Source organism: Labrus bergylta, chromosome 16 (assembly GCF_963930695.1).
Source record: "Labrus bergylta chromosome 16, fLabBer1.1, whole genome shotgun sequence".
Lineage (NCBI taxonomy): Eukaryota > Metazoa > Chordata > Actinopteri > Labriformes > Labridae > Labrus > Labrus bergylta.
In genome coordinates, this window is record NC_089210.1 from 15,724,952 (window position 1) to 15,751,173 (window position 26,222).

The window sequence follows — 26,222 nt, forward strand, 5'->3', positions numbered from 1 at the left end:
AACCAAGCTAACTAACGTGGTTGACAACATAATGTATGACAGAACAACATTATTAAACCTCTGAGGAAACATTTACACAGATTTAAAAGGAGAGCATAAATATCTGTAAATAAATCTCTGAGAGATCAATAGGAAGAGAAACTGTATCCTTATCTGGTTATTAGACCTCCTTTAAATATAGTTTACATAAACATAAAGCGTTTTTTTGGGACTGGGAGGACTGGGAGGACTGGGAGTGAAGGCTGCATCAGACCAGAATAGGTTGTGTTTGCTTTGTCGATGAGTTATAACAAGCTGACGACCTGCAAATATTTAAAGACGCTCAGGTCAGAGGTCACTTTGGATCTGTTTATTTTGAAGCTTTTGTTCAACGATTATTTTACTGAGCACACTTTAACTGACTGACTTTAACTGACTGACTTTAACTGACTGACTTTAACGACTCACTTCGACTGACTCACCTTTGAAGATTTGTATTTGCCACGTACTCATACAGACGTGCAGTGAAGTGTAATGAGTGTTCCGCGAGGCCATGCGATAAAGTGCAATGTGCAGTGTGTACATGCGGTGTGTGTGTGTGTGTGTTTGCATCGTGTGTTTTGCTGATGAGGTGAGATGTTTGGACCTGAGGTGGGCGGAGTTAACAGTCCTGACAGCTGAAGCTCTTCTGCTCTGTGTTCACCTTGATGTGACTTTACTTCACTTTGATTTTCCTTTTAGATTAAATTAAATGTATATCCTTATGTTGCCTCTTTGTTGTTTGTCTGGTAGATAAATAGATAAATAGTTTCTACTAGTAATCTGTTGTTGTGTTTATGCTGCTGGAGGTCACTGTGAAGGACCATGTGATGCTTTAGAATAAAAATGATGACTGCTCTTGCTTTTCAATGTTATTAAATATATACTGACTTTACTGTATTCTTGATTTTAGACACAAATGTCAATATCTACGGAGCCCCTGAAGTCCCAAAATTTTGAAAAAAAAAAATTGTGCAAAAGATTTTTTGTTACTTTTTGGGCTCTGTACACATCTGCATTTACAAAAAAGCATGATAACTACAACACAGAGACAACAACATGAGGATGGAATCAGTACAGTTCTGAAGACATTTGTACCAAAAAGTAAAAAACAACAACAACAACAACAACAACAACAACAACAACAACAGTAACTGAAAGAAGCGTCAGTGTGGTGGTTTAAAAACAAAATGGATCCTGAAAAGATAATCCTGTTTGAATTCATCTTGACTGATACTGTCATGATGTCTTACTGTAGGACAATTTTCCAGTTGGGGGGGGGGGGGCTTTGCTCTTCAGGCCTTTAGGAGGGTTGTAGGTTTTAGATCAGGGACTCAGACTATGAAGTGATTTGCTCTCATTAGCTTTTATATTTTGTCTTGATTATCTGAATTGAGTCACGTGCCTACCTGCCCGAGGACTGCGGATGGAATAAAACGAATCAGCTCAATCTGGACCAATGCATCTCCTCTCTCTCTCCTCTCATTCACCGAGAGTCATCTAGATTTGGAAGCCTACATGGTCCTGGACGAATTCAAAACTAAACTAAATTTATATCAACATATTCTTTTACAGCAGCATCGAAACTGCTTAATATATATTTTTATCTAAAGGGAACGTTTTGCAGGTTATTTTATTTAAATGTTATTTCTTGGACTCGTGACTAAATAAGACAATTTAAAAACAAAATTTCTGCTAAACTGGGATGAAGCCAGAGCTGTAATTTAAATCAAACAATGATTCAGAGTTTATCTGTAAACACAAAAAACAAAAGTCCCCCCATAGCTCATTCCTTCTTCTTCTCTGTAACACTTCTACCATAATAATTAAAGAGGCCTTATTATTTATTAATAACTGTGCACAGCTCTGTAGGGTTGATGTAATGATGTATTTGTTTGTGTGGTTGTAAGCTTCTATAAGAATGAAGAGCAGATAAATCGTTATAAATTATTTACTGATGCTCAATTTGTCCTGAAAACTTAATTCTTCTTAATTTGTGATTTTTTTTTTGTCGCTAGAAAAGAAGATTTGAACGCGTTTACTTCCTGCTCCTCGTTATATGAACCGACATTTCCTCTTCCCAACGTGTGCCGGTGATTTATATTTTCCCGGAGAATGCAGCTCTCACGCGCCGCCACCAGAGCCCGCTTCAGACCAATAAGAACGAGCTCGAGAGCCCCCGCGAGCCCCACACTCTGCACGCGCCCCCGTCTGTTTGAATCCTCACCGTCGATAACCTGTAACAACCTCCCAGCCTGTGGCTCGCTGTTTAAATACACACCTGTCACACCTGTCACCGAGTTCTCTCCTGATTAATGACGAGGACGAGCATGCGCACAAGTCTGCCTGTAGATGTGGGAGATAAAAGATATTAATTCCTGCTCCTCTCCAGATATCTTTCTGCTTTCTGCCCCTTTTCCTGCCGGAGGGGGGGGGGGGGCAGAGCTGCAGCAAGCAACACTCCGAGTGGGTTTTTATCAGGAGCTCAGGCTGCGTGGATGCGCCAGGTTCACAGAGTTAAAGGGTCAAAAGTTGAACGTCGTGCGTGAGTTCCGCCCTCGCCTTTTCACTCACTCCCCTCCAGACCAGCCCCTGGATGTCAAAGGCAAAAAGCGAGGGAGGGGAAGGGGGGGGGGGGCACAGATGAGAGAAATGATAGCAGAAGGCAAAGGAGAGGTGAAGGCCTGACCTCCTCTTCCCTTCCCCGGTAACAGAGACAAAGCTCCTCCTCCCGCCGCGGCGCACACAGGGAGAGATGAAGGGAGAAGAAAGGCAGGAAAAATGGAGGGGAGGGAGGTGTGGAGAGGGAGGGGGGGGGGCGGAAGGTATTCGGTGACATGGAGGTTGGGTAGGTGGGTGGATGTCCAGGGGGGGTGCAGGTGTTTGGCTACACATTTAGTTCACACCGGCTAACATTTGTAGTTCATATGAGAGAGGGGGGGGGGGGGGTCAAAGAGGGTTTTCTGTTTGATTTTATTGCCACGAGCTCAAACTACAAACCGAGCTGCAGAAAAAAAAGCAGGCAGTGAATATAAAGCAGCTTAACACCATCTCAGAATGTCTTTATGATTATTGGATTTAGGAGTTTTTCTTAAATTGAGGATTTGAATGGAGAAGGAAAATCACGTGAACGCTTTACCTAAAAGGCCACGAGGAGCCTTCCCTTTTTTTAAACAGATAAAACACACAGATCTAAGATTAGTTATAGGATCATTTAAACATGCAAGCTGACAATGTTCAGGTAGAGGAGTTTTATTTCATTGGGGTGAAAACACGAGTCTAAAGATTCTGTCTGTTAAAAACAAGTCAGGCATCGATATTCATTTTGAATATATGAGAAGCTCCGTTAACGAGTCTGTGTGTGTGTGTGTGTGTGTGTGTGTGTGTGTGTGTGTGTGTGTGTGTGTGTGTGTGTGTGTGTGTGTGTGTGTGTGTGTGTGTGTGTGTGTGTGTGTGTGTAACCAGAGGTCTGAGTGTGTAAGTGTTGGTTTTTCAGCTCGCAGTAAACTTCTATTTATAATCCTCCAAACCTCGGCTCTTCCTCTCTGCGGCCTTATCACCGCCTCGCTGTCAAAAACAAACTCTTATCTTCCTCAACCCTCCAAAAATATTACTCCGCTTATCAGGTTTTCCACTACAAGATTAATGTGTACTCCCCCCCCACACACACTCTTTACTTTGAGCTGAGAAGAATGAGCCTCAAACCTTTTTTCCTTCTTCTGTGAATTCCTCTATTTCTGAGTAAGAAAGAAGCTGTAACTGTTTCTCCTGCAACAACAACACTGTGAAAATATGAATAACTAATAATATAAATAACGAAAATAATAATGCAATACTATGTGACATGTCAGCCACTGATACACGACATGTAAATGTACATTAAAAGGTTTAATGTTTTGTCGCGTCACTTTTCAGACAGTGCAAATTAAAAACTAAAAGTTAGACAGAGGGGAGTTTAAAAAGACGAAATAAGAAGCTGATTGGAGGAGAGATTAATATCACACTTATTTATATTTATATTTATATTTTCTACAAACTGAACCTCCTCAAGATCAGCTGACCTGACTGAGGAAAATGTATTTATTTTCACCGAACTCCTGTTTGTGTTGGAGCTGCTTTGTGGAGACAGAAAAAAAGGAAGATGAGTCTCAGAAGAGGAGCTAAAAAATAATTCAGTAAATGAATAATCCTTTTAATGACGTACACACACACACACACACACACACACACACACACACACACACACACACACAAAAGGTAATGGGTGAATAACTACGTTACAGATTCCATCTTTCTCCAAAGGTTCATCCTGAGTTCAACAAATCAATTCAATTAAGGCCGCAGCGCGCATGCGTTAAGCGTGACCGAGAGTCCTAATAATCTTTACCGTTTGCACGTGCATAGACTCAATAAAACGTCACACACGGATATCACGTTATTTATCCTTATATTGAGAGAGGACACTATATTTACAGAAACAGAATAAACCTGCACCGAGTCATTGATCACATAAATCAGCTGTTTCCGGTGAAACGATGATATTCAGTGACAGTATAAATGAGCAGAGAGGAGTGTGGACATATGGCTGCTCTCTCCGGGCTGCAGAGGGTCGAATAACATCGATATTAATCCACCTGATACCTCCGTGTCTGCTCCAGAGCCCGTTAAGTAGACTCAAAACGGTTGTTTATACGCACTAAGCTGCAACGCAACACATTTGTTTCTGGAATACTTGATGAACATGAAGCCTGCGAAGTGATGCTGCGGTTTCCCTGCTGCGGGCTCTCGTGTCATTTATATTTATACAACAAAAGGAGATGGAGAAATGATCCTGGAAGAAAAGAAAAAAAATGTGTGAGAGAGAGAAGAAAGAGACCCCCCTCCCTCCTCACATCTACTGACCATTTTTCTTCAAAGTAATGACTCCAACTCGATTTAGTATGACGGAGAGAGAGAGAGGACAAAATGACAGAGAGAGAGAGAGAGAGAGAGAGAGAGAGAGAGGTGGAAATGGCAGAAAGAAAGGGTGTGGAAAAGGGAGGGGGTGAGTGAGTGAGTGAGAGAGAGGGAGGGAGAGGGAGGGGGGGCTGTGCTCGGGGTGAACGGGAGGTCAGCGCGTCTCTCCAATATTAAAATGTGTACCGGGGACGCGGGGTGACACGCCTCGCCCGTTAAACAAAGAGTGTGCCAAACTGGCAGATTAATTTGAAAACTTGAGTCCGTGCACACACACACAACACTTAATGCCTTAAAGAGCCAACAGTCTCCACAGCAGCCCTGCTCGCGCTCCCTCAGCCCCGAAACGAGACGCTGTAACACCGGGAAACACGCGGCACAGCCACCGGTGAGGGGGGGATTTCCTCTGTCATTTCACGCAGATGTGATCCGGTTTTACGCACGGAGTGTCCGGAGCTGTTTTGTAGTTTCCTCTGGATTAATTTGTTCCAAACATGCAGCGTTACTGCGTTCATTCAAAGACGAATCGTGTCAGATACACAGCCATGTTTACGCAAACCGGAGACCGGAATGTGTGCGTGTGCGCGTGAGCCGGGGTGTCCGCGGAAATGACAGCGCTCTTTCTTTTTTTTTTCTTTTTAAGATAGCACGAAGATTCCCGAAGAGGTCAAAAAACCTGTGGCGTCAGAAGGAAGGGGAGGGAGAGAGAGAGAGAGAGAGGAGACACAGGAGCACAGCTGTCGATGTGTTGGAGGATTAAAGAAGAAAAAGAAAACGCAGAAGAAGAAAGAGAAGAAGAAGTGATAACTGTGGAAATGGATGCGACGACGCGGGAAAGGAGAGGAGGATTCACGCGTTGCAGAGGAGTGAGTACACAAAAAAATCTCCTTGTAGAAGAGGAAGCTGCCTCATTTGCATTCCGTGTGTGTGTGTGTGTGTGTGTGTGTGTGTGTGTGTGTGTGTGTGGCAGGTGCTTTGCCCACGCTGCGCAGAGAGGAAGGGGGCAGAGCACGTGTTGCAGGAGCTTCCTCCTCTTCCTCCTGATTTTTTTTTTTTTACATAGTTTAATTTGAAAATGAGTCATCGATTAGGATGTTTGATCGACTATTGGCTACATGTGTGACGTCACTACCTGCTTTAAAAACTGGATTATTAGTTAGCATGATTGAGACACTGACAAGTTGGTAACAATGTTCGACAGACACACACACACACACACACACACACACACACACACACTATCAGCAGTACCCAGCTGCCTGAGGTGAAGGCGAGGTCGTGGTCAGTTGAAGGTTAAATGTCACGCTGGACAACTTTCTCCTCTTAAAGCTCGGATCAGTTTGGAAACGTTTTTTCTGCAGATTTTAAAATCTTAAATATTCTGTAAAAGCTGACACGTTCAATGCTCATGATTTAGTTTTTATATCTGTCTCTGTTTCTGTTTGGAAAACCCTCAAACAGCAGCGAAGTGAATGTGAGGATGTGAATGTTTTTACAGTTTTAATATCAAAGTGGATTTAAACTAGAGGCATGTTTGCTTCCTCATCTGGAGCCCCCTGCTGCTTGTTTGGGTTTTTATCACTGCATCCAGATTTGTGGTTTTCTGCTTTTGGTTGCGACTCGAGCATGTTGTCAAAATGAGCTCGTGTGTTTAGAAGCTGTTTGATTTAGTCCTGCTGATGTTTTATTTATTATAAACTATCTGTGGAGGGAGACGCTCTCATAACTACAACACGCGTTTAATACAAATATTGTGCTCATGCTGCAAACCACCAACTGTGTGTTTAACAACCAGTTTAACAACCAGTTCATGAAGAAAAAAATTAGATATTTGAGTGCAAATATTTGGCACAGATAATTATTCTATTGATGGGATCAGAAGAGCTGCAGGACGCGTTTTCTGCACGTTTGTTTCTTCGTTTAAAAAAACGTTTTGCTCAATTAGCAAAGACATAAAGAGGTTTATCATGGTGTGTGTGTGTGTGTGTGTGTGTGTGTGTCGACATAATTTAGACTAAAAAGAGGAGGAACATTTGGACATGTGAACGACAGCAGCGGTGTGTTTTGGTCGTTCTGCAGGAGATTCTGTCTCTTTATCGTCGTGTTTTTTTCTGTATATATATTTCTAGTTATTCTACCAGTTTTTTGTTTTTTTTGCAGGCTGCTGCTTTGTGAAATAACGAGTCTCATTTCTCGAGCTCCACAAAGCTCTCTAATAAACCACCTTTAGATTAATCCTGTGCACACGGACAGGCCTGTGCAGAGCGCCATTCTTCCCTCCGCGTTACTTTGCATGACAATAACCGGAGGAGCTCACCGAGATGTATTTTTCAAACTGCACAAAGGAGCAAAAACCACATTTCTCTTCTGCGTCTCTGTCCCTGTAGCTTTTTCACCTCGGTCATATTTCAGATCTCTGACAAGTCCGGCTGCTGCACATAATGACGCCGTTTAACCCTTCAATATGGTGCACTTGATTTTTCACTGCGATGTAAGGCCTCTCTGTGGATCTCACAGGTTCCAGGCGACGATTACAAAATGAAATGCAGCTAACACAAACACTAAGAAATAATTATTCCTTTAGCATATTTACGGAGTGAGTACTCTGAGAATAATTCTTACATTTTATTCCTCCCTTTGCTGAGAAAAAAAACTCGAGTCTTACCTCAAAATTCATCCACATTTATCCTTTTGAGACGGAACATTTAATCCCAGTTTGCAGCAGCAGATTGAGAATGAAGGAGCGGAGTGTCTGCATCTTTTCTCACAACAACTGAGAGTCTGTGATGGACAAACTGGTTAAAGAAGGGTCGTAAATTTCGGACTGTAAAGTTATTTATTCACCCCGGCTCTCTTCCGCTCCCTGAATATTTTATTGCTTTTTTTTTTATTTCACCCCCTCCCTCAAAGAAACATTGAAGCTTCCCTGTGAGTGTTTGTTTCGAGCTGTAAACGGAACTGACCCGCAATAAAAGACACTTGTGTAAATCCAGATGCGCTGACCTTTCCCCCTCTCTCTCTCTCTCTCACACACAGTGTCTCTCTCTTTCTCTGATATCACATCTTAATGTTACAGCAGAGACGAGCCGTAGTTGCATTCTCTGCAGCAGCTGCTGTGTGTTTGAAAACAGAACAGCTAACATTTATTAAATTCAAATAAAAACGCAGGGTAATGTTTGTTTCGCTTCTTTTTTTTTTTTTGAAACCAACTGATGAATTTAATTTACGTTGTTGTGCCATGAGAGCTTCCTGGTGTATTGACATAAATCTATCCGGTGTGTTTTTGGTTTTATCTTTTAAAAATCTTTGTTTTGCGCATTGACCTCTACCTGCAGCCGGATACAAAAGCCCCCCCATCCCCCACCTCCCTGCACTGAAAGGCTGCTGCTGACAAACTTGACAGAGGTGAAGGGAAGTGCCTCAGTCAGACTCAACACACCTTGATCGATACCTGAGATGACCCGCAGCAGAGCGCGAGGTCAAGGTGACGGGCACGCCCACACCTGCGCACAAAGGAACAGAATTGAAAAGAACATGAGAGCATATTCCACCGGGTTGTTTTAAATGTTTTAAAAAAATAATAGAATATGTGCAGAACAGAAACAGGAAATAGAAGCAGGTTGTTTCTGTTCTGGTGAGGTATGAGCAACTTTCGGAGGAAACCGTGAACAGCAATATTGCCTGCAGCGCGGAGGGAGTGTCGGTGTCACAAAATCAATGTGGGAGCAGCACAGATGGAAAATTACACGTTTCTACACCTGAGCGCGTGAAGAACCTCAATGTGCATCAAGACATTCTCAGTTATGAAACCAGTTTTATTTTAATGGATGCATTAAAGATGTCTGAAGGCCTCCTCTGTGATTTTATGGGCACGAAAATAGTTTGACTTTTGCTTTTTACTAGAATGGATATCTAGATAAGAAAAAAGAACAGGCCCTGTGTGTGTGTGTGTGTGTGTGTGTGTGTGTGTGTGTGTGTGTGTGTGTGTGTGTGAGTCTCATTTTAATTCATTTAAATCAGACTTTTAGAGACAGAGTCCAATTCATTTAGCTCAGTGGAGGGCCATTTATTCATTTATCTTCAGTCAGATGTTTCAGAATCATTTTTGATAGCAGCGCGTGTCTCGTGCCAACCGATCTGTCTTTTCTTTCATTAACTTGTGTTCACTCTGTTAGAACCGGCCTCGCTTTCAGCTGCCAACATCTTCTTCTTCTTCTTCTTTTGGATAATTAAAGTGTGCACGCGGAGTTACACTCTGCTCATTACGTGGATGGAAAGCTTTCAGATTATTTTCATTTTGAATAAAAGATTCGTTAAAAACAGAAAATGACCAGAGGAGTTTTAGAATTCACAAAGAGAGGAGGGGAAATATGTGCCAACGAAAAGAGGCCTGAGATGATCTTTAGATGATTTGAATTCTTCTCTTAAATATGGAGGGGATCATATTTAAAATCATAAATCAGGTTTTAAATGTCTGCATGCTTTTCTATATTAACACAGATTTAAGAAACGGAAATAAATATCGGAACATGCACATCCGGTTAAAACAAAAAGAGAAGGCCTTTTATTTTTAGATGCACGATTTAAACCAGTTTCTTATTAAATACTGCGCGTGCAAACATATTTTAAATTCACCTTTAAATCAGTTCTGACCCCACACGTCCCCCTCTGTCTCCTCCACATCTGCAGCGTGTTAGAATAAATAAACGGAAACGAAACTACTCGTTTTATTTACTCCTCTCTGTTACATTTCTGTTTTATTTCATGTTAGAGCTTACAGGAAGTGTTACAGCTCTATTCCCCTGATGCCCCCCAGCAGAGAGAGAGAAGGGGGGGGGGGGGGGGGGTCAGGGGTCGGAGACAGTACAGATGGATGAAAATATTCCAGTAAAGCTGCAGCGACAGGGACTTTATGAAGCAATAAAAGGTGTGTGAACCTCCAGAGAGCCGCTGTCTTCTATATCTACCCTGTAGATCCGGATTTGTGTACAAATCATTACAACAATCACAAATTCGCTTCTAGGGGAGTATATAGTGGATTTAAACACGACGGCAGCGATGGATCCACCGCACAGAGGAGAGGCCTGCAGCCCTAATAACGGCCTTTATTCACAGCATCTGCTGGGTTTAATCTGTAAAAATGTAAGAATAAATAAATAAAAAGCGTACAATAATTTATTTATTCCACGAGTGTGTTTGTGTTTATTCTGACGCGCATGCGTGTTGGGAATCTTTTCTCCTCCAAACTGATGAAAACTCGTTCAAAGTGTTTCTGTACTTTCTTTTTTCGATCCCGGTCTAAAGGCCAACTCCGGGTTGGATTGGACTCTTTTTATTTATTATTGGTCCTGTTTGAAAAATGATGCGTTCAGGCTTACTGTTCATCATGGGGGGGTTGGGAGGAGGCAGCAAGGTTTCGATTTAGAGACGGTCAATTTTCTGGAAACAAAGGACTTGGATATCTCCATCATCTTGCCTGTGTGTGTGTGTGTGTGTGTGTGTGTGTGTGTGTGTGTGTGTGTGTGTGTGTGTGTGTGTGTACGCGCACCTGAAGTCCTGATAACAGTAAAGAAAGTGCACACTCCCTCTGATAAAGAAACCCTCTCTGTTCTATCCTCTGCAGTGGTTCTTGTTTTACAGAATATTTGATGTTGCAGATTTATTTTGTATTAAAGTGAATTAAATGTAGAATCCGTTCAGTACATGCTGGAATGAATCATGATTATTTCTCTTCCTGCTGCCTGTGCGTAAAAGAGGTGAAGGCCTTTTATGGTGTTTTCTGTGTTTTAAAGGAGTAGAAGAGAGACGCTGTGTTTGACATGTTCGTGTGATTTTAAACAGTAAAACGAATCTGCGAAGCAGCTCGTGTGTGTGAGGGTGAGAATCTATTCAGGGGTAAAAACAAAACGCTTCTTTATCTCGCAGCTCAAGGGCAAACGCAGCAGAACAGCGTGGAAGCTGCTGTGTGACTTGTTATTCTGAAGATGTTCATTTGGAAATAATTCTGTTTCTTGATGCAAAGCAGAGCCGCGCGCGAGGCTGAGGCTCAATTAACATGCGAGGAGAGTTTAAATGTGCGCGTGGTGGAGTAAAAAAAGGTGCTGGATTCTCGTCCCCTAATGCAAAGGTCTGCTGGTGATTTAGGAGAGCGTGTAACCTGAATTAGTTGATGAATTTTCTATCGATCCTAAACAAGCCAGATTTATCTCTGACACGCGCGGAGCTGCTGGGTGGCCGCGCGCCCACTCCCGTTATTAGCCATTTGGAAAGAACAGAGAAGAAGAAAAAAAAAAAGGAGAGAAGCTCTGGCAAGCCCGTCTGTACACACACCCAAATATACACACACACACACTCCCAAATACACACACAGAGGGAGGTGCAGGCGCCACTTTAAATCCCCGCGAGCGCTTTCTTTTTTCTGTTTGCTTTCTTTTTTTTTTTCCTGAGAAGCTGCAGCCAGACGCGGAACAGGGGGAAAGGGTTCGTTTGACTTGTCATCTGGACTGTACTCTACAGCTCGTGCGTGTCCGTGCGCGCGCAACGCTACGTGTTATTGTTGTGATTCTCTGAAAACATGAGAGAGTGGGGCGCGAGAGGGGAAAGTACTGAGGCCATATGATGATGCGCGTGCGGGGGCCGTATATGCTTAATCCCATTTCCTTATCCGGGGTCCGTCCTAGAGGCGCGCCATTGGCCGGCTGCCGTCACGTGGCTTCTTAACTTTGTTCACTTGACAGAAAAGTAGGAGGGTTCAACGGAACAGGAATAAGCGAAGAGTAAAGGGATGAGATATAAATTTTAGTTATATATTTTCAGAGTAGGTGCAATTCCACAAAAAGAGTGAAATTAATGGCCATGAGCTCCTATTTGATCAACTCCAACTATGTGGACCCCAAGTTCCCCCCGTGCGAGGAGTACTCTCACAGCGACTATCTGCCCAACCACTCTCCGGACTACTACAGCTCCCAGCGGCAGGAGCCCGCCGCCTTCCAGCCGGACTCTCTCTACCATCACCACCGAGCCGAGCCGCCCTACACGCCGTGTCAGCGTGGTGGGCAGCCCGCCTCGGTGGTGATGTCCCCGCGGGGTCACGTTCTCCCCCCGGCCGGGATTCAGACCACCCCCGTCCCGGAGCAGAGTCACCGCTGCGACTCGGTGACACCCAGCCCGCCTCCCCCTCCATCCTGCGGACAAACACCCCACAGCCAAAGCACTTCGTCCCCCTCCAGCACCCGTAAGGACCCGGTGGTGTACCCGTGGATGAAGAAAGTCCATGTAAACATCGGTGAGTGAGCATGCTAACTTGTTCCTCTCTCTCTCTCCCCTCTCTGCCTCGCTGCCTTTGTGCGCTCAGCTAGGTGTCCACCGTCAGGATCTACGGCTTCCCCTCCCTGTTTCTGCTACAAGAACACGAGTAGCCCTTGGGTCAAGATTTACGATCGTCTGTTTGCAGGGCCAATATAATTACACCCTCCATAAATTTTTATTACACCTCTCCGCTGAGGAGCCTTTTGAAGTCCGATCTCCGGCTCGTCTGCTCGGATTCTTCTCCTTATGACAACTCAGCCGAGCCCATAACTTAGATTTTATGCTTCTGTAATTTGATTTTAAGTGGTGTGCTTGTGTAAACGGTGTACTTTACTCTGTCGAGCCTTCCTTCCCCTCTCGTTGTTCAGAGGAGGGAAAGTTTTATGGCAGCTGAAATATTCATGTTTATGGAGTCGGCCGTAAAACACTAATGCAGAGCCGAGCAGCTCCACTGTGTTATGGCCTCTCTGTGATGGTGTAGTACACTCACAGCCTTCTGCGTACTGGGAGAACTGGGACGCGTTTCTGCGCGGCGACAAAATGTCACAATCAAAAAGTCAGTGTGACGTTTTTACCCGGTAAGAAAATCTCTCCTCTATTTTTTTTTAAATCGTTAGTTATAGCTGCTGCGCTCCGGTTCTAGTTTTTAGGATTTGTTGAATCATTACCCAGGCGGCCATTCAGTGCCGTCGTGCTGCTTCACCCTCCCCTCCACCTCTCCTCTGTCCTCCACCAGTCACTGCTCTGAGTGCTCGAGAGAAAGAAAAGAGGACTGCTCCTTTAGCTCGCCTGTTGCTTTCTTTATGCTTCTATATTTTCACGCGTGAACGTGTCAGGACGACGTGGCCCAGATTTGCCCCCCAAATCACAACATTTGGACACCAGCGTCAGAGCCGGCTGTGCGGGGAGGATTCACTGCGCCGCAGGGCCTGAAGTGACACCTGACAACATGTGGGGAGAGAAGAGAGAGAAAAGCGTCAGATTGTCAGGAAAGTGTAAAATAAACGAGTTCAGATGTAACAGCTGAAAGCTCAGACATAACGAGAGTCCCAGAGAGGAAAGAGGAGAGAGAAGAGGAGAGAGAAGAGGAGAGCGGCGTCACAGGCTCTGCCAAGGTTACAGCCATTTTGTGCTCCTCACAGCGGCTCCTCTCCGCGGGGGTCAGGACACGTTTCTCCGCGTTAGAGGCTCAGACTGCACGGAGAATGTTCTTAGTGTGAAACGAACTCTTAGATTTACTTGTTGTGTCATCATTAATACAATTCCCTATTAGATATTAAATCTTCGTTTTTAAGAAAAGGCGGTTTAGTGTTCATCACAAAGACAATTAAAATGTTTTACGGTTTAAAGTGTTGTGTAATAATGGAGTCATTGACTTCTGATTGTTTTTACTGTTTTTATTGTTGAAATAATTAAAAGAATATCTAGCAATTATATTTTATTATCAGCAATTTTTAGTAGCATTAGTACCACTAATAGAAACATTGTAGGTTTTATTATAATCCTATTATTCAATAATAATTTGATATATTCATTTATATTTAATTGCATTTGTGCTTGTTTAACATTTGAACCTTCGTGTCTCTATTGATCGTTATCTCCTCCCTCTTCTCCTCAGTGAACCCAAACTACACGGGGGGAGAGCCGAAGCGCTCGCGGACGGCCTACACGCGCCAGCAGGTTCTGGAGCTGGAGAAGGAGTTCCACTACAACCGGTACCTGACGCGCAGGCGCAGAGTGGAGATCGCGCACACGCTGGTGCTGTCGGAGCGGCAGATCAAGATCTGGTTCCAGAACCGGAGGATGAAGTGGAAGAAGGACCACAAGCTTCCCAACACCAAGGTCCGCTCCGCCTCCAACAGCAGCAACACAAACTCCCAGAGCCACACCGGGCCCCTATAGCCCGGTAACAGCCCGGTAACAGCCCGGTAACAGCCCGGTAACAGCCCGGTAACAGCCCGGTTCTCTGGCTCTTTGGCTCACTTTGTGTCCCTCCCTGAAACTGAACGTCGACGCTTGTAACCACCGGAGCCCGAACTTTGGACCGGATTAAAGGCTTTGCTGTGGAGGGAGGGATGCTCGGCCCTGATCTATGCTGATGATATACACACTATAATAATATGACGTGATGACGTGGGAGGGGTGGAGGGGTGGAGGGGGAGAATCTCCCATTCATAAAAATATGAAACGAACAAAAGAAGGAGACTGAAAGAAAACACCGCTACAGCTTCTTTGCTTCTATCGTCAAATCTCTCTCTCTCTCTCTCTCTCTCTCTGCCTTTTATATCTCTCTCTTTTTATACCTCTCTCTCTCTCTCTCTCTCTCTCTCTCTCTCTCTCTCTTTATGCAGGCTGAGGATTATGTGCCCGCTCTTCTCTCTGAGTTTTTATTTCGTTGAAGATGGATCCTCGTTTTCATCTTTAATCATGCCAAACTCTGCTCCCATTTGTCATGTTTACTCTGCGGGTACAAAGCAAAGGGGTGAACCGCGGTTCTGCCCATTACCACCACCCCCCCCCCCCCCTCCACCCCAAAAAAAAAAAAACCTGCACCCCTCCAACCCCATAAACACGCGCGTGTAATAAATGGAAGCATCGTTTCGTCACGAGCAGTATTCTTACACAAACACGTTCATATCTTACTCTTAACATCCAATAATATAACCCGCGGAATGATCCACGAAGACGCCATGTTGTTGTTGTTGTTTCTGTTGATTCTAGTTCTTTTTTGAATTCAGTGTTGATTGTAAAGAAAAGGTCCGATGATTGTTCATTTTGTGTTCTGGATGTTAGCAGACTGAATTGAAGGTATTTTCCACTACAGACAAACAAACAGGGTGAACTAAAGAAAGGAGAATAATATCCAAAGCTAAATCCTGGTACAAGTAGCAGAACACGTTCAAAACGCAGCACTATACAATGTACTACCTATTACCTCAGTTCTATAAATATATTTTTATCTCTTTGTTTTCTCTCCTGCTCGTTCAATGAAGTGACAGCTTTTCGAGCTTTTATATTTTTTTAAATTGTGTGACGACTTATTATTAAAATGATTATTATAATTATTACCTGCAATACGATAAAAAGCGCTCTTCATTTTCTTGTTTGTGGATCTTTTAAGGAGCAGATGTAATTTAATTGGAAGCGGTTGTTTGTGTTTCCTGCATGTCTGAATGTTTTCTTCTTTGTCTCTTTGTTTGCTCGCTCATTAAATGCGCACACTCCTCTCCTCTGTTCTGACTCCTCTTTAGATATTTTATTCTCCAAGTGTTTTTTTTTTTATTGATGTTATTTTATTTACATTCCAAAGATCCGTTTCTATGATGATGAAAACGATGATGACGGTGTTGTTGAACATGTGTTACCTCCTCCTCTCTCTGCTTCTGCCTCCTCAGTGTCTTCCTATTATTTGTAAATAGTTCATAGAAATTTAAATAAATGGCTAAAAAGAATCCTCTTCTATCCTGGGTTTTCTTCTCTATAATCTAAATGTTGTTAATGTCAGAAGGTTTCCGGGTTTGATGATGTCATGAAGTGTTTGAATTATTGATTAATTTGCATATTTTTTTACTGTATTGAAAAATGTTCTTGTTTTAAAACGCATCAGAAGAATTCCTCTCTGCAGCTCTCTCCTCTCTGAGGTTTAAAATATGTGTTTAAAGCATGCACCCGCGCGCTCTCTCCTGCACACTCACACACACAATAAATAATTTCATTTAATTTCACTGTTGTTTTTTTTTTCTTTTGCCTACAAACGCAGCGCGACCTGTCTGCAGGAATCAGCAGCCTGCGATGATGAATCTGTCCCGGCCCTGAGTGATCTTGGTACATTACGTCCTGTAATCTCGTTTTAAATCACAAACCGTCCCTCCGTTTCACTCTCGTTCTCCCGTTAATTTAACGGCTGCTCACACGCGCCTGCACCCCCCCTCCTCCCCCTCCCCCCCTCCCTTCTTGTTCTGGTTCTGCAGAGGAGGAAAAAACCGTTAAATAGTTTCTCGGTTCGTGCTCTTTTAATGCTTTAATGAGTGTAATTCTTGCACAACATTTTTTTCTTCCTATCGGTGTTTTCTGGAGCGAGGCTGCACGCGCATGTGTGTTTTATTTTTTATATATTACAAAAAGGGGAGAGGGCCGGCGCCATAGCTCAAACCCTGACAACCAAATAGATAATCAACAAGACGAATGGCTTCTTTTGTAAGGCGCGGCTCCCGTATTAATTTTCATTTTCTTTTCTTAGAGCAGGTATCGAAAAATATAGAGCACGAGAGGGGGAGCGCGAGAAAATAGCATTCCTCTCGATGAACTTTAAACAAAAAAAAGTGTGCCCCCCAAATTGGTCCGCTCGTATTCCTCGGCCCAGAGAAGATTCCCTATTACTTGTTGGTTGATTTCTCCCTGGGCCTCTTGCCACAGAGACTCCCCCTGCCCATTTATCTGTTTTCTTCCTGTTTATGAAAGGCTCCCCCAGCGCAAAACCTCCTATCAAACTGTATACACACACACTCACACACACACACACACACACACACACACACACACACACACACACACACACACACACACACACACACACACACACACACACACACACACACTCATAGACACACACGCTCACTGCACCAAAACAAAAGCCTACATGTATTTTCAAACATTTCGCTGTTTCTTTACCGCAAAAATCAATTTTTCTTGCCTCTTTATTTTATTTATTTTCCTATTAACCGCTCTGCTCCAAACACCACCTTCTCTCTGCAGAACTAATTCCCAGCTGCAGAAAACGATCCACACATTTATAATATATATATATATATACACACACTGTATTTTCTCTTTATAGTGAACTCTATAAGGTTTAATACGCTGCTCCCTCAGGCTGCTCCTCTCTCACTGAAGATAATATTTGTGTCCATATGCTCTTATTTCTGCCACACACCAATTGTCCTATATTAGAGCATCTAAAAAGACACCCCCAACCCAATATTCACACACACATATGTGCCTCCACAATAACCCCTGAAGCCCCTGAAGCCCCCCCTGAGCTCCGGCGATCCGAGGTGAAATAAATGAATTTGCGCGCGAGGTGACACGTGCACAATAAGGAATCCTTATTCTTTTTTCTGCTCCTTTATCAGCCGCGGCCTTCTGCTGCTTCTCTGAATGGGAGCAGATTTTTGTGAGGATGCCCACTCCCCCCCTCCCTGTCTGAAAAAGTTCACCGCCATTATTTTGCGGACAGGACAGAGGGGACGGCACCTCAAGAAAAATGCGAGAATTATACAAGAAGAAATCATTAATCACTTGTTCTTCTTTAAACACTTCTTCTTCTTCTTCTTCTCTATTGTCATCCGGCAGCCACACACAAGACCCCTTCTGCCAGGAGAGAGAGACAGACAGAGGAGGAGGAGAAGAAGACGTCTTGGAAGACACTTGGAAACCCCCCTCCACCCCTCCCCCCCCCCCCCCCCCCCTCACACACACACACACACACACACACACACACACATAAACACTCATACACACACCTCCCCTTCCCACCCATCAGCAAGCTATTTTTTACACCCCACAAGTATCCTACTATAAGAAAAAACTTTTTTCTTCGTCATTGGAAAGAAGAAAATCCTTCTAAAGAAACTCAAACAGTCAGAGAGCCGGCTGCGCGCGGAGGACGATGGCCCGCAGGTCGCTTCACGTGCTGCTTAAGGTAAGAGGCCTGGAAACTTCATTTTCTCTCCTCTCACTCTGTCCCTCTGCTCAAGTGTCTGATGCCCCGGTGGCGTTTTTATGGTTTTATTGCCCCCTGCGCATTTGGCGAGGTCAGGCGAAGGGGGCATTTATGGCCGTGGGGGCTTTGATTTTAGCGCAGGGACTTTTGGTTGGTGCTGGAAGGTGTGTGTGTGTGTGTGTGATGACGGGCTTGTGTTGATCTCCTCAGTTTGTGCAACTGTCCCCGTTTGCTGTGTTGGTGTCACTTCTGCGTCTGTCACGAGGCCTCTTGTGCATTTGTTCAAATGTCAAATGAGAGTTTTACGCACAGGTTGGGTAGATAGATACGATGACATTTGTTATATTTTATGATCATTTGGATTCGGCTGAACGTGTTTTTTTATTAGCAGGTTTCCTGTGATGTAATTGGATAACACAGTGCATGTACATGGTTGTATGAGTTCAGAAAAAAATCACAAACGCTGCAGCTAATTGATGATAGAATTGTCTCAGTGAATAATTCCCGGTTCACCACCCGGAGCTTATTATGCGTTTTCTTTCTGGGCTGTGTTTCACTGGTTATAAAGTGTTGCTGAGGTTTAGGCCTATAGCTTTTAATGAGATACTGTTGCATAGGTGTGTGTGTGTGTGTGTGTGTGTTCCAGGTGCACACAGCTAGGCTGCAGCAGGAATATGAATAATACTGCGCTCAATTGGAGAGAGGGATGCAGGGGAGGAGGGAGGGTGAAAGAGAAAAATTAAAAGAAGTGATGGGGGGTTGCTGGTTAATGGATACTCTCTCGGTTGCGCTCCAAAACAATTTAGCTGGAAAACAAACGATCTGCGCAGCGCGCTCAGGCCTCTGGTATCTGCTGAGGCGAGCAGCAGCGGCCTCAGGAAGCCGCTCACTCCTGTTTGACCTCGACAGAAATCAATCTTCGCGGGATTAGAAATAGAAGGGGGCAGCGGTTCTGGTGGAGGGGGCTCGCGGCCTCTCGTGGGGATGCAGCCGTGGCGTGATGCGATGCGTGGAGAAGTGAGAGGAACAAATGAGAGAAATATAAGCGTCGGGTATCGAAGGAGAGAAAGAGGGAGAATGAGGCAGAGGTGGAGGAGGGAAAATCAATGGTCATGCAGGGCAGCAGAGTGGGCAAGCTGCGGCCGCAGAGGGTTCAAACAGGGGACACGTTCCTCTGACCGATGAGGTCCACTGGCTCTGAAGCCAGAGGCTGACCCGCACTCACTCCCACACACAGCTCTCATACCCCCACTCCTGCTCCCCCCTTGACCTCGCAGGGCTGTTGGACCCTCCGCTCCCTCGGACATTCCCAGACCCCGGGAGCCCCCGGGCCACTTAGTCATAACAGGCCGAGTTCAGGGCACTGTAACCCGGGGGCATGGCGGCGCTATCTCCGCTCCCACAGACAGACAGACAGAGGGGTAAGAGAGCCACCTGGGCAGGGGTCAGAGAGAGGCCACGACGCACTGAATCAAAAACCAAACTACAGGCTGTGTGTTGGCTGGCATGTAGAGATTTTAAAGATCATTATTAACTCCAAACTTCCACCAAAACAAGGATTTTATTTGTGTAAATCTGCAGCTGTCTCCAGGTCATTCTAAGTTTGAGACTGAGTTGATTTCCTGTGAGAGCTTGTAGCACTCTGACACAACGTGTTGTGAAACACTTTGATTTAGTATGAGAGGGTCAGCTGGAACAGAAAATGTTGCACTATATTTGGAAAGACGGAGCTCAGTATATTTGGATTTTTTTTTTTTTTTTATGTAATGAGGACTGTGCACTTGTCTGAACTTCTGATTGGCTGGTGAAAAAAACCCTTTAAACTGGTTTAACAAACCTTTAAACTGGTGCAACATGTATTCATTAGAGAATCTAACAGTTAAACATATTTGATGAAAAGCGTCCAAATAGAATCGCATGAATAAAACAAAACGGAATAGAACAGTGAGAAAAGTGATCGTGAGCCAATCAGTGATCATTATTTACCGCCTGGTGGCTTCTGGTCATTTTCCGGCCTGGTAACCTGACCTGCAGCTGGAGGAGTGTGTATGTGTGTGTGTATGTGTGTGTATGTGTGTGTGTGTGTGTGTGTGTGTGTGTGTGTGTGTGTGTGTGTGTGTGTGTGTGTTGGGGAGCACTAATTAATCAGCGGCACGATGGCAAATGGGCCAAAAGCTTTCGTTTAGTTTCAATGCCATGAAATGTTTCCCATGTGGTGTAACTGTTGAAAATGTAACAAACATGTGTGAGCATGATTTTGTTTTGATTTAAAGTGCAGCAAACCTCTGCACAGATACAAAGTAGCTTTAATGTCAGTGTGAACGCAAAGAAAAGAGCCATAAATCATCCAAATGTTGCTGTGATGTGCTCTGATGGAGGCAGTATGACGGGGTGCAGACACGATGTGGTGCAGCTCTGCTTTAAGGTTTCATTCTGTAGGCCTGACCCTCTTCTAAAACTGCAAGATTCAAGATTTTTATTTGTCACATGTTCATACAGATGTGCAGTGAAATTTAAAGACTGTTCCACAAGGCCATGCAATAAACACTCAAAATGTACAAATACACATAAATACAGTAATGTAGAAATATAACATTAAAAAATAATATTAAAATGTGGAAAATGTAAACAGTGTAAAGTGTCACTGTGTTTGATATCTCATAATGTTGCATCCTGAGGAGATCAGACTTTACACTCACCTGTTGAAGGAGAAGCTGCAGGTGTGGAGTTACAGATTTCATGGGTGGTAATAAGCAGCTTGTTGAACATTCAAAGTGTTGATATGTTAGATGATTCTCAGAGCTGCAGAGCGATGACTGCGAGTCATTAGTCTCACAACATTATGCAGCAGCTTCTCTGGTGTCGTTCAGCTAAACATTTAAATGAAAGTAATCACATTACTTTATTACTAAACTACAAACTACTAAACTGAAAGAGAGCCGGGTCAAAGGTCAGAGAAATGTGTACCAGGATGCTTTTAGTTTGATTATTTACAAAGAAAGACTCACATGATCTCTTAATATTTACAGTGCATGTTGTGCAGTTTCCGTAACGTAACCGCCGCCATCTTGGATTTTTGGCGTCTCCCATATAAGGTCTATAAATAAACTTCGCGCCGGGACAGGTGGAGGTGTTCCCGTGACGTAGAATGCGGTAAAAATTAATCAATCGTATCAAAGATGGTGACGTCACATCGTATTGCCACGATATTGATAATATTTATTATTCATGTTAATTATCTAATTAATTTAATTTAATTTCCATGTTTTATTAATATCATTTATATAATCAAATAGTTTCTTCAATTGAATTCTGTTGATTTGTGATAATACATTTGAATCATATTTAAATAATTCATGATATTATTAAATAAATGTGAAAAATGAATTTATAACTGACTGTCTAAAACAATAAAAGTCAACATAGTGAAATTAAAAGACGTCATAAACGTCATTGTTACCTATAATATCATATTTGTTTAAGACATTGTTATTGATTATTACTGGTCATACTTGATTGCAGTCTGCGCTTTTACTTTGAAGGCGAGTTTTCCACTCACCTGTCGCAAACCGGATATAAAAGCATGCAGGTAGATCGGCGCCAATCCTATAGTTTTGGATATGGAGACACACGCGGACGTGCTCGCGCTGCTCACCTTTAGCACCCAACATGAAGCTGCACGAGGTACGAACCGCGTTTTCATCCTTTTATCGACTTTAATGTTGTTTACATGTTAAAGGTGTTTGTGCTATTTGTTTGTTTTGAGCGTGACGTTGGGGAAAATAATATCCGGCCTTTAGCTTACCTGGCTGTTTGTTATGAGGCCTGTGATTGGCTAATGTGTGTGTGTGTAAGGTGAGGGTCAGCTGGGAGCTGGTTTAATAACTTTTATAAGAAGAGACAGAAAACTTTACTGTCCTCTAAATAAGCTTCACAACACTTCCTCTTCAAATGGCACTGAACTAACCAATCAGGGGCCAGGATTACTTAGCTCCAGGTAAACCGAGTAAACACATGCACGAGCATTCTTTCATGTAAAACATAAAGTAGATATCATACATGCAGGTTTCTAGCCGTGGCTGATTTACAATCTCCTGACCCCGACTCTCATTTTATAGACTTAAAGAAACTCAGAAACAATTACAGACAAAACAATACAAAACAGTCCATGCTCACTGACCGTCTTAAAGACCTGTGTCTGTTATTTCATGTCAGATGCTTAATGTGTTCTTAATGCTCCTCATCCTGGTGCTCAAAACATCTTTCAGCATTTAATGACTTGAATCACTAATCTTTAACATGGTCGCGTTATAAATGTTTTCACATGTTTATACGACAAATATAGAACACTTAATTATACAAGTAGTGAAGTTCTTAACTCTATTTGTTGGAGCTGTGTGAGTCGACCTTAGTGTCTGTGACGCCTGCTACAGAAGAGGCTTTCTATGCATGGGGCGGCTGTGGCTCAGTGGTAGATTCCTTATTTTCTGTTCCTGTGAATGTTCAAACTTCATGTGTAAGATCTGCAGCTGTCACCGCTACACATCGTGCACCGCGCTCTTTTTTTAACTCTCATTGCTCTTTGCTGCTGTAAGGCAGTAACACATTTCTCTACTGTGGGATAAATAAAGGTTTATCTTATCTAATCAAAGTGTTGAAGTGTTAAGTTCAGTCTTTTTATTTATTGGCAGTTTGCAGAGCTCGTGTGATTTCAAAGTCGCCTCACCAACACTGATGGTTCTTACCTCAGTCCACTCGAGAAGTTAAAGTGTATCAATACTGTCTTTCACCATCAGCAGAAAGGTCAGAGGTCACAGCAATTTCGGACATGTTACAGATCATTGATCCTCAAATGTTACCTCCTCAACAAAAGGATCAAATTTCATGCAGTGAAAATCTACCAAAGTCCAGTTTAACATGCAGGTGAACCACAAGACAGAGTTTACAAGTTTACAGAGCAAAGAGTCCAGTGTGTGAAGGACTTTCCCCTGACAGAGGTGTGTGTGTGTCCTGTGTGAAACAAACAGTGGAGTGGAGTAGGGCATGTGTAATAATTTCACTGGAAGTTAGGAGTTTGTGATTCTAAGCCGACACAGTTTCTCTGTCGGCCTGCAGCTGTCTCTTCCATGCTCTAAAAGTAATCCAGCTGTTTGTCCACATCTGTGTCTCTGTGAATGGGAAACAGAGAGAAAAGAAAGTGGTTCAAAGGGATTTACACATGGATAAGTTTAATTTCTACTTTATGAAGACAGTTGTGAGGTTTCTTGTCTGCATGCTAACGTCGTCCTTACAGTGAAGGGTTACATCATCACCTGCTGTGTTGTTCTTTTTCACCTCTCGTCATGGTAACAGTCATGTGCTGCCTGCAGTTAGTTTCATGGCTTCAATCTCAGCACCAATAAACCGCAACACAACAATCTTTTCCTTCGAGATTCTAGCAGTTCAGCTGTGTGTGAGGTTATCTGATCCTAAAACCTTTCTGCAGAATGAAACAGTCACTTTTCCTGCATGTCCAGAACAGGTAGACCACTACACAACAGCCATACATGACATACTGCTGCTGTTTGGACACCCCTGCTCCCTACGGAAATTCATGCAAAGGACAGGTGTGTCACCTGCACGGAGAACTAGACCCTGGTGTTTGTACTGCACACAATGTGACAGTGTTATTGAGAGTTCAAATAACTAATGCACTTCAGAAGCGGATAATTTTACAGAAATGTAGAAGGCAGAGCGCTAACTGTAAGTCCTTTAAAAACTTTCAAACTGCAGGTTTGAGAGCAGCTGTCCGTCCCACATGATGCAGCATGTGGAGCTAAAGAGAGACAGTGAGGTTTGGATGCTCTTGTTCTTAATGCGCCCGATGAGGCTGTGTGTTTTACGATCTCGTATTTATCATACTTAGTGTTTTATTTTTGGTCTTTGGTTGCGTGTGACACAACGCTCTCTGCCGCAGAAACAGATTAAAGACAGAACTCAGAGAGAGAGGACGATAATGAGGAGCAGCACGGTGCTGATACAAGACAAACATGGTGTCTGCAAGCTCGCTCAGGAAACGCGTCGAGCGGTTTATAGTTCATGTTTGATGTTTGTGTTTGTGAACGATGCGTCTCCTCACAGAGCTGCAGACTCGTTGCTCATTTCTTAACTGTTAAAGTTGTTTAAGATTGGAATGTCTCAGAGGAAGAGGATGCTGCAGGTGTAAGAGCATCTAACTTTTATGTGCAGAATCATTAACAGAGCATTTAAAGCTGAGCAGCAGCTCCTTCAGTGTTTCTCCTTCATGTGTTCCGCACTCTGAATAAAACTGAGCAGGTTTTCAAACAGGTAACGGAGCAGACTCGGCGTTTATTGACACTGAGCTGTGGCTATCCTCAGCTCAGATTCTGTCTCATAGTTTCCAAACATCAGATGACTTCAGCTCTTGATTAAATAAAAAGAAAGGAGCAGAAAATGGAAGTTAAGTGAATTATGTGGAAGGTAGTCTGAATGTCTGGCGTGCAGATTAAAAACGGGCTCTTGTGTTTAATTTCTGCTGTGTGATAATCAGTCGTAGGTTTATCGTTGTTGAGTAAATGATGTAAAGGTTTGTGACTAATATCGACTTTAAACTCGGTGAAGACACCGTGCACACGTCGCTGACACCAGCTGTGTTCATACAGAAACACTTGAGCTGCAGTTTGTAAAGTTTCTCAGAGCACCAGATGAAATGGAGTGAATCTAATTCCAGCAGGTTGATTAAAAGCCGGCGTGTTAAAACTGCTGCTGCTGTTAATGCAAACATCTTCTCTTTGTGATTTTAAGGTCTGGAGTGTTTCTGCAGCTTTATGTTGTGATGTTTTCTCAGCGGCTTTAAAGGCGGTCGTGATGTTTGTGTTTGTGATCTCAGAGGGATCAGCAGTAAAATAACTGTGAAGGAAAGAAAGAAACAAAGGCTGCTCCTCACGGTCTGTCAGGGAGGCTGCCGACCAGCTGATGGAGCTGATGTTTCAACAGCAGATTTACACAGGAAGCTGCAGCCGGCTTCACGTGCACACACACACACACACACACGCACGCACTATGACATGCATGTTCAAAGTCTCAGGCACGTTCAAAGTCTCAGGCACCAAATTTGTCTCATCAGTGTGTGTGTGAGAGAGAGAGAGAGCATGCACACACGCTCAAACACACATCCAAAAACTTCTCTCTCTCGCTCTCTCTCTCTTTTTGGCCCGCGGAGTCTCGCGGTGGTTTGCTAATTGCCAGACAAATCGCCCCGCGCGCTTTTCTTTTTTTCTCTTCCCCCTCTCCTGTCCTCGCGCTCGTTGCAGCCGCTTTGCCCGAGAAATTTATTATTCTGGAGAGCGCGAGGAGCCGGGGAGGTCACGGTGCAGGCGCGCGGGCTGCAGGAGGAGGTCGTCACGAGAGATATATGGCTGCCAGGCTTTTACTACTGCAGAGAGAGAGAGAGCTATTTAAAAGTAGACGTGTATTAAGTATTTTAAATAGAGAGCCAATAATGACTGCCAAATCTCAACACATGATGATGCTTTTTGTTTCGGTGTGCTGATGAATTAATATGCACTAAACTACAGAGTTAGTAATCAACGGAATAAAATCAGTTTCCCTGAGAAAAGAAGGATTTGAAAACCGGAAATTGCTCGACCCCTTGTTACTCTCTGTGTCTCTAATTTTATTATCATAAAGGAAGCAGCGTTCAGGTGATACATGACGTCACTCTTTCTCAAAGCACCAATAACTTTCTTGCTTTTGTCACAGAAAATGAACTTTATTTTTCATTATTTTTATTTTCATTGGATCAGATCTTCAGCCGGGGTCCAACCTGGCAACCCAAAGTTCCTGCCCCCTTAAATATAAAGATCCCAATCAACAACTGGATAATAAATACGGGATAAAAAGCTAATGAGTCATAAATATATGATTGTTAGCTGCTTCCCTTCTGTGTGTTTCAGTCCTCTTGCAGAGTGATGATCCTCTATGTTCAGTAAAAATCCCCCCAGCAGGCCCACGGACTGACGGTGCCGTTCAGCAGAGCTCTTACATCCGGTCCATGTGAGTGATGAGTCGGCCTGAGCTCTCTGTGTGACTAATTGAGGAGCATTAAGTCAAAGTGTCCTCATAGTAAAGTATGAAACAAACCGTCTGCCCCTCTTTACCTTTTTACTTCTCAATATCCGCGTGACAACCGCGCGCTCGCTGCTGTTACATCATCAAC

At 43.5% G+C, this 26,222-nt stretch overlaps 2 protein-coding genes across 6 annotated transcripts in view; both read left to right on the top strand.

The window, feature by feature from the left end:
• The window catches only part of hoxb3a (homeobox B3a), an 87,193-nt gene that overhangs the window by 29,215 nt on the left and 31,756 nt on the right, over nt 1-26,222 (top strand). For 3 of the 5 annotated variants that reach the window (XM_065964519.1, XM_065964520.1, XM_065964521.1), the window contains exons 2-3: nt 5,618-5,840; nt 17,635-17,983. The gene's annotated coding sequence lies outside the window, so the exon portion shown is untranslated. Of the gene's footprint in view, nt 1-5,617; nt 5,841-17,634; nt 17,984-21,605; nt 21,689-26,222 lie in introns of those variants that run through there. The other 2 variants (XM_065964522.1, XM_065964526.1) reach the window with 2 other exon arrangements.
• On the top strand, nt 9,976-14,807 carry hoxb4a (homeobox B4a). The gene is made up of 2 exons (XM_020652826.3): nt 9,976-12,259; nt 13,901-14,807. The coding sequence occupies exons 1-2, from the start codon at nt 11,824-11,826 to the stop codon at nt 14,182-14,184; spliced, it is 720 nt and encodes a 239-aa protein (XP_020508482.1). The 5' UTR covers nt 9,976-11,823; the 3' UTR covers nt 14,185-14,807.

What these genes read in the sequence shown, in the direction of transcription:
- hoxb4a (XM_020652826.3), top strand. Translation starts at nt 11,824, where the DNA reads ATGGCCATGAGCTCCTATTTGATCAACTCCAACTATGTGGACCCCAAG. An exon ending in GAAAGTCCATGTAAACATCG is followed by an intron (nt 12,260 to 13,900) that starts GTGAGTGAGCAT and finishes TCTTCTCCTCAG; the next exon opens with TGAACCCAAACTACACGGGG.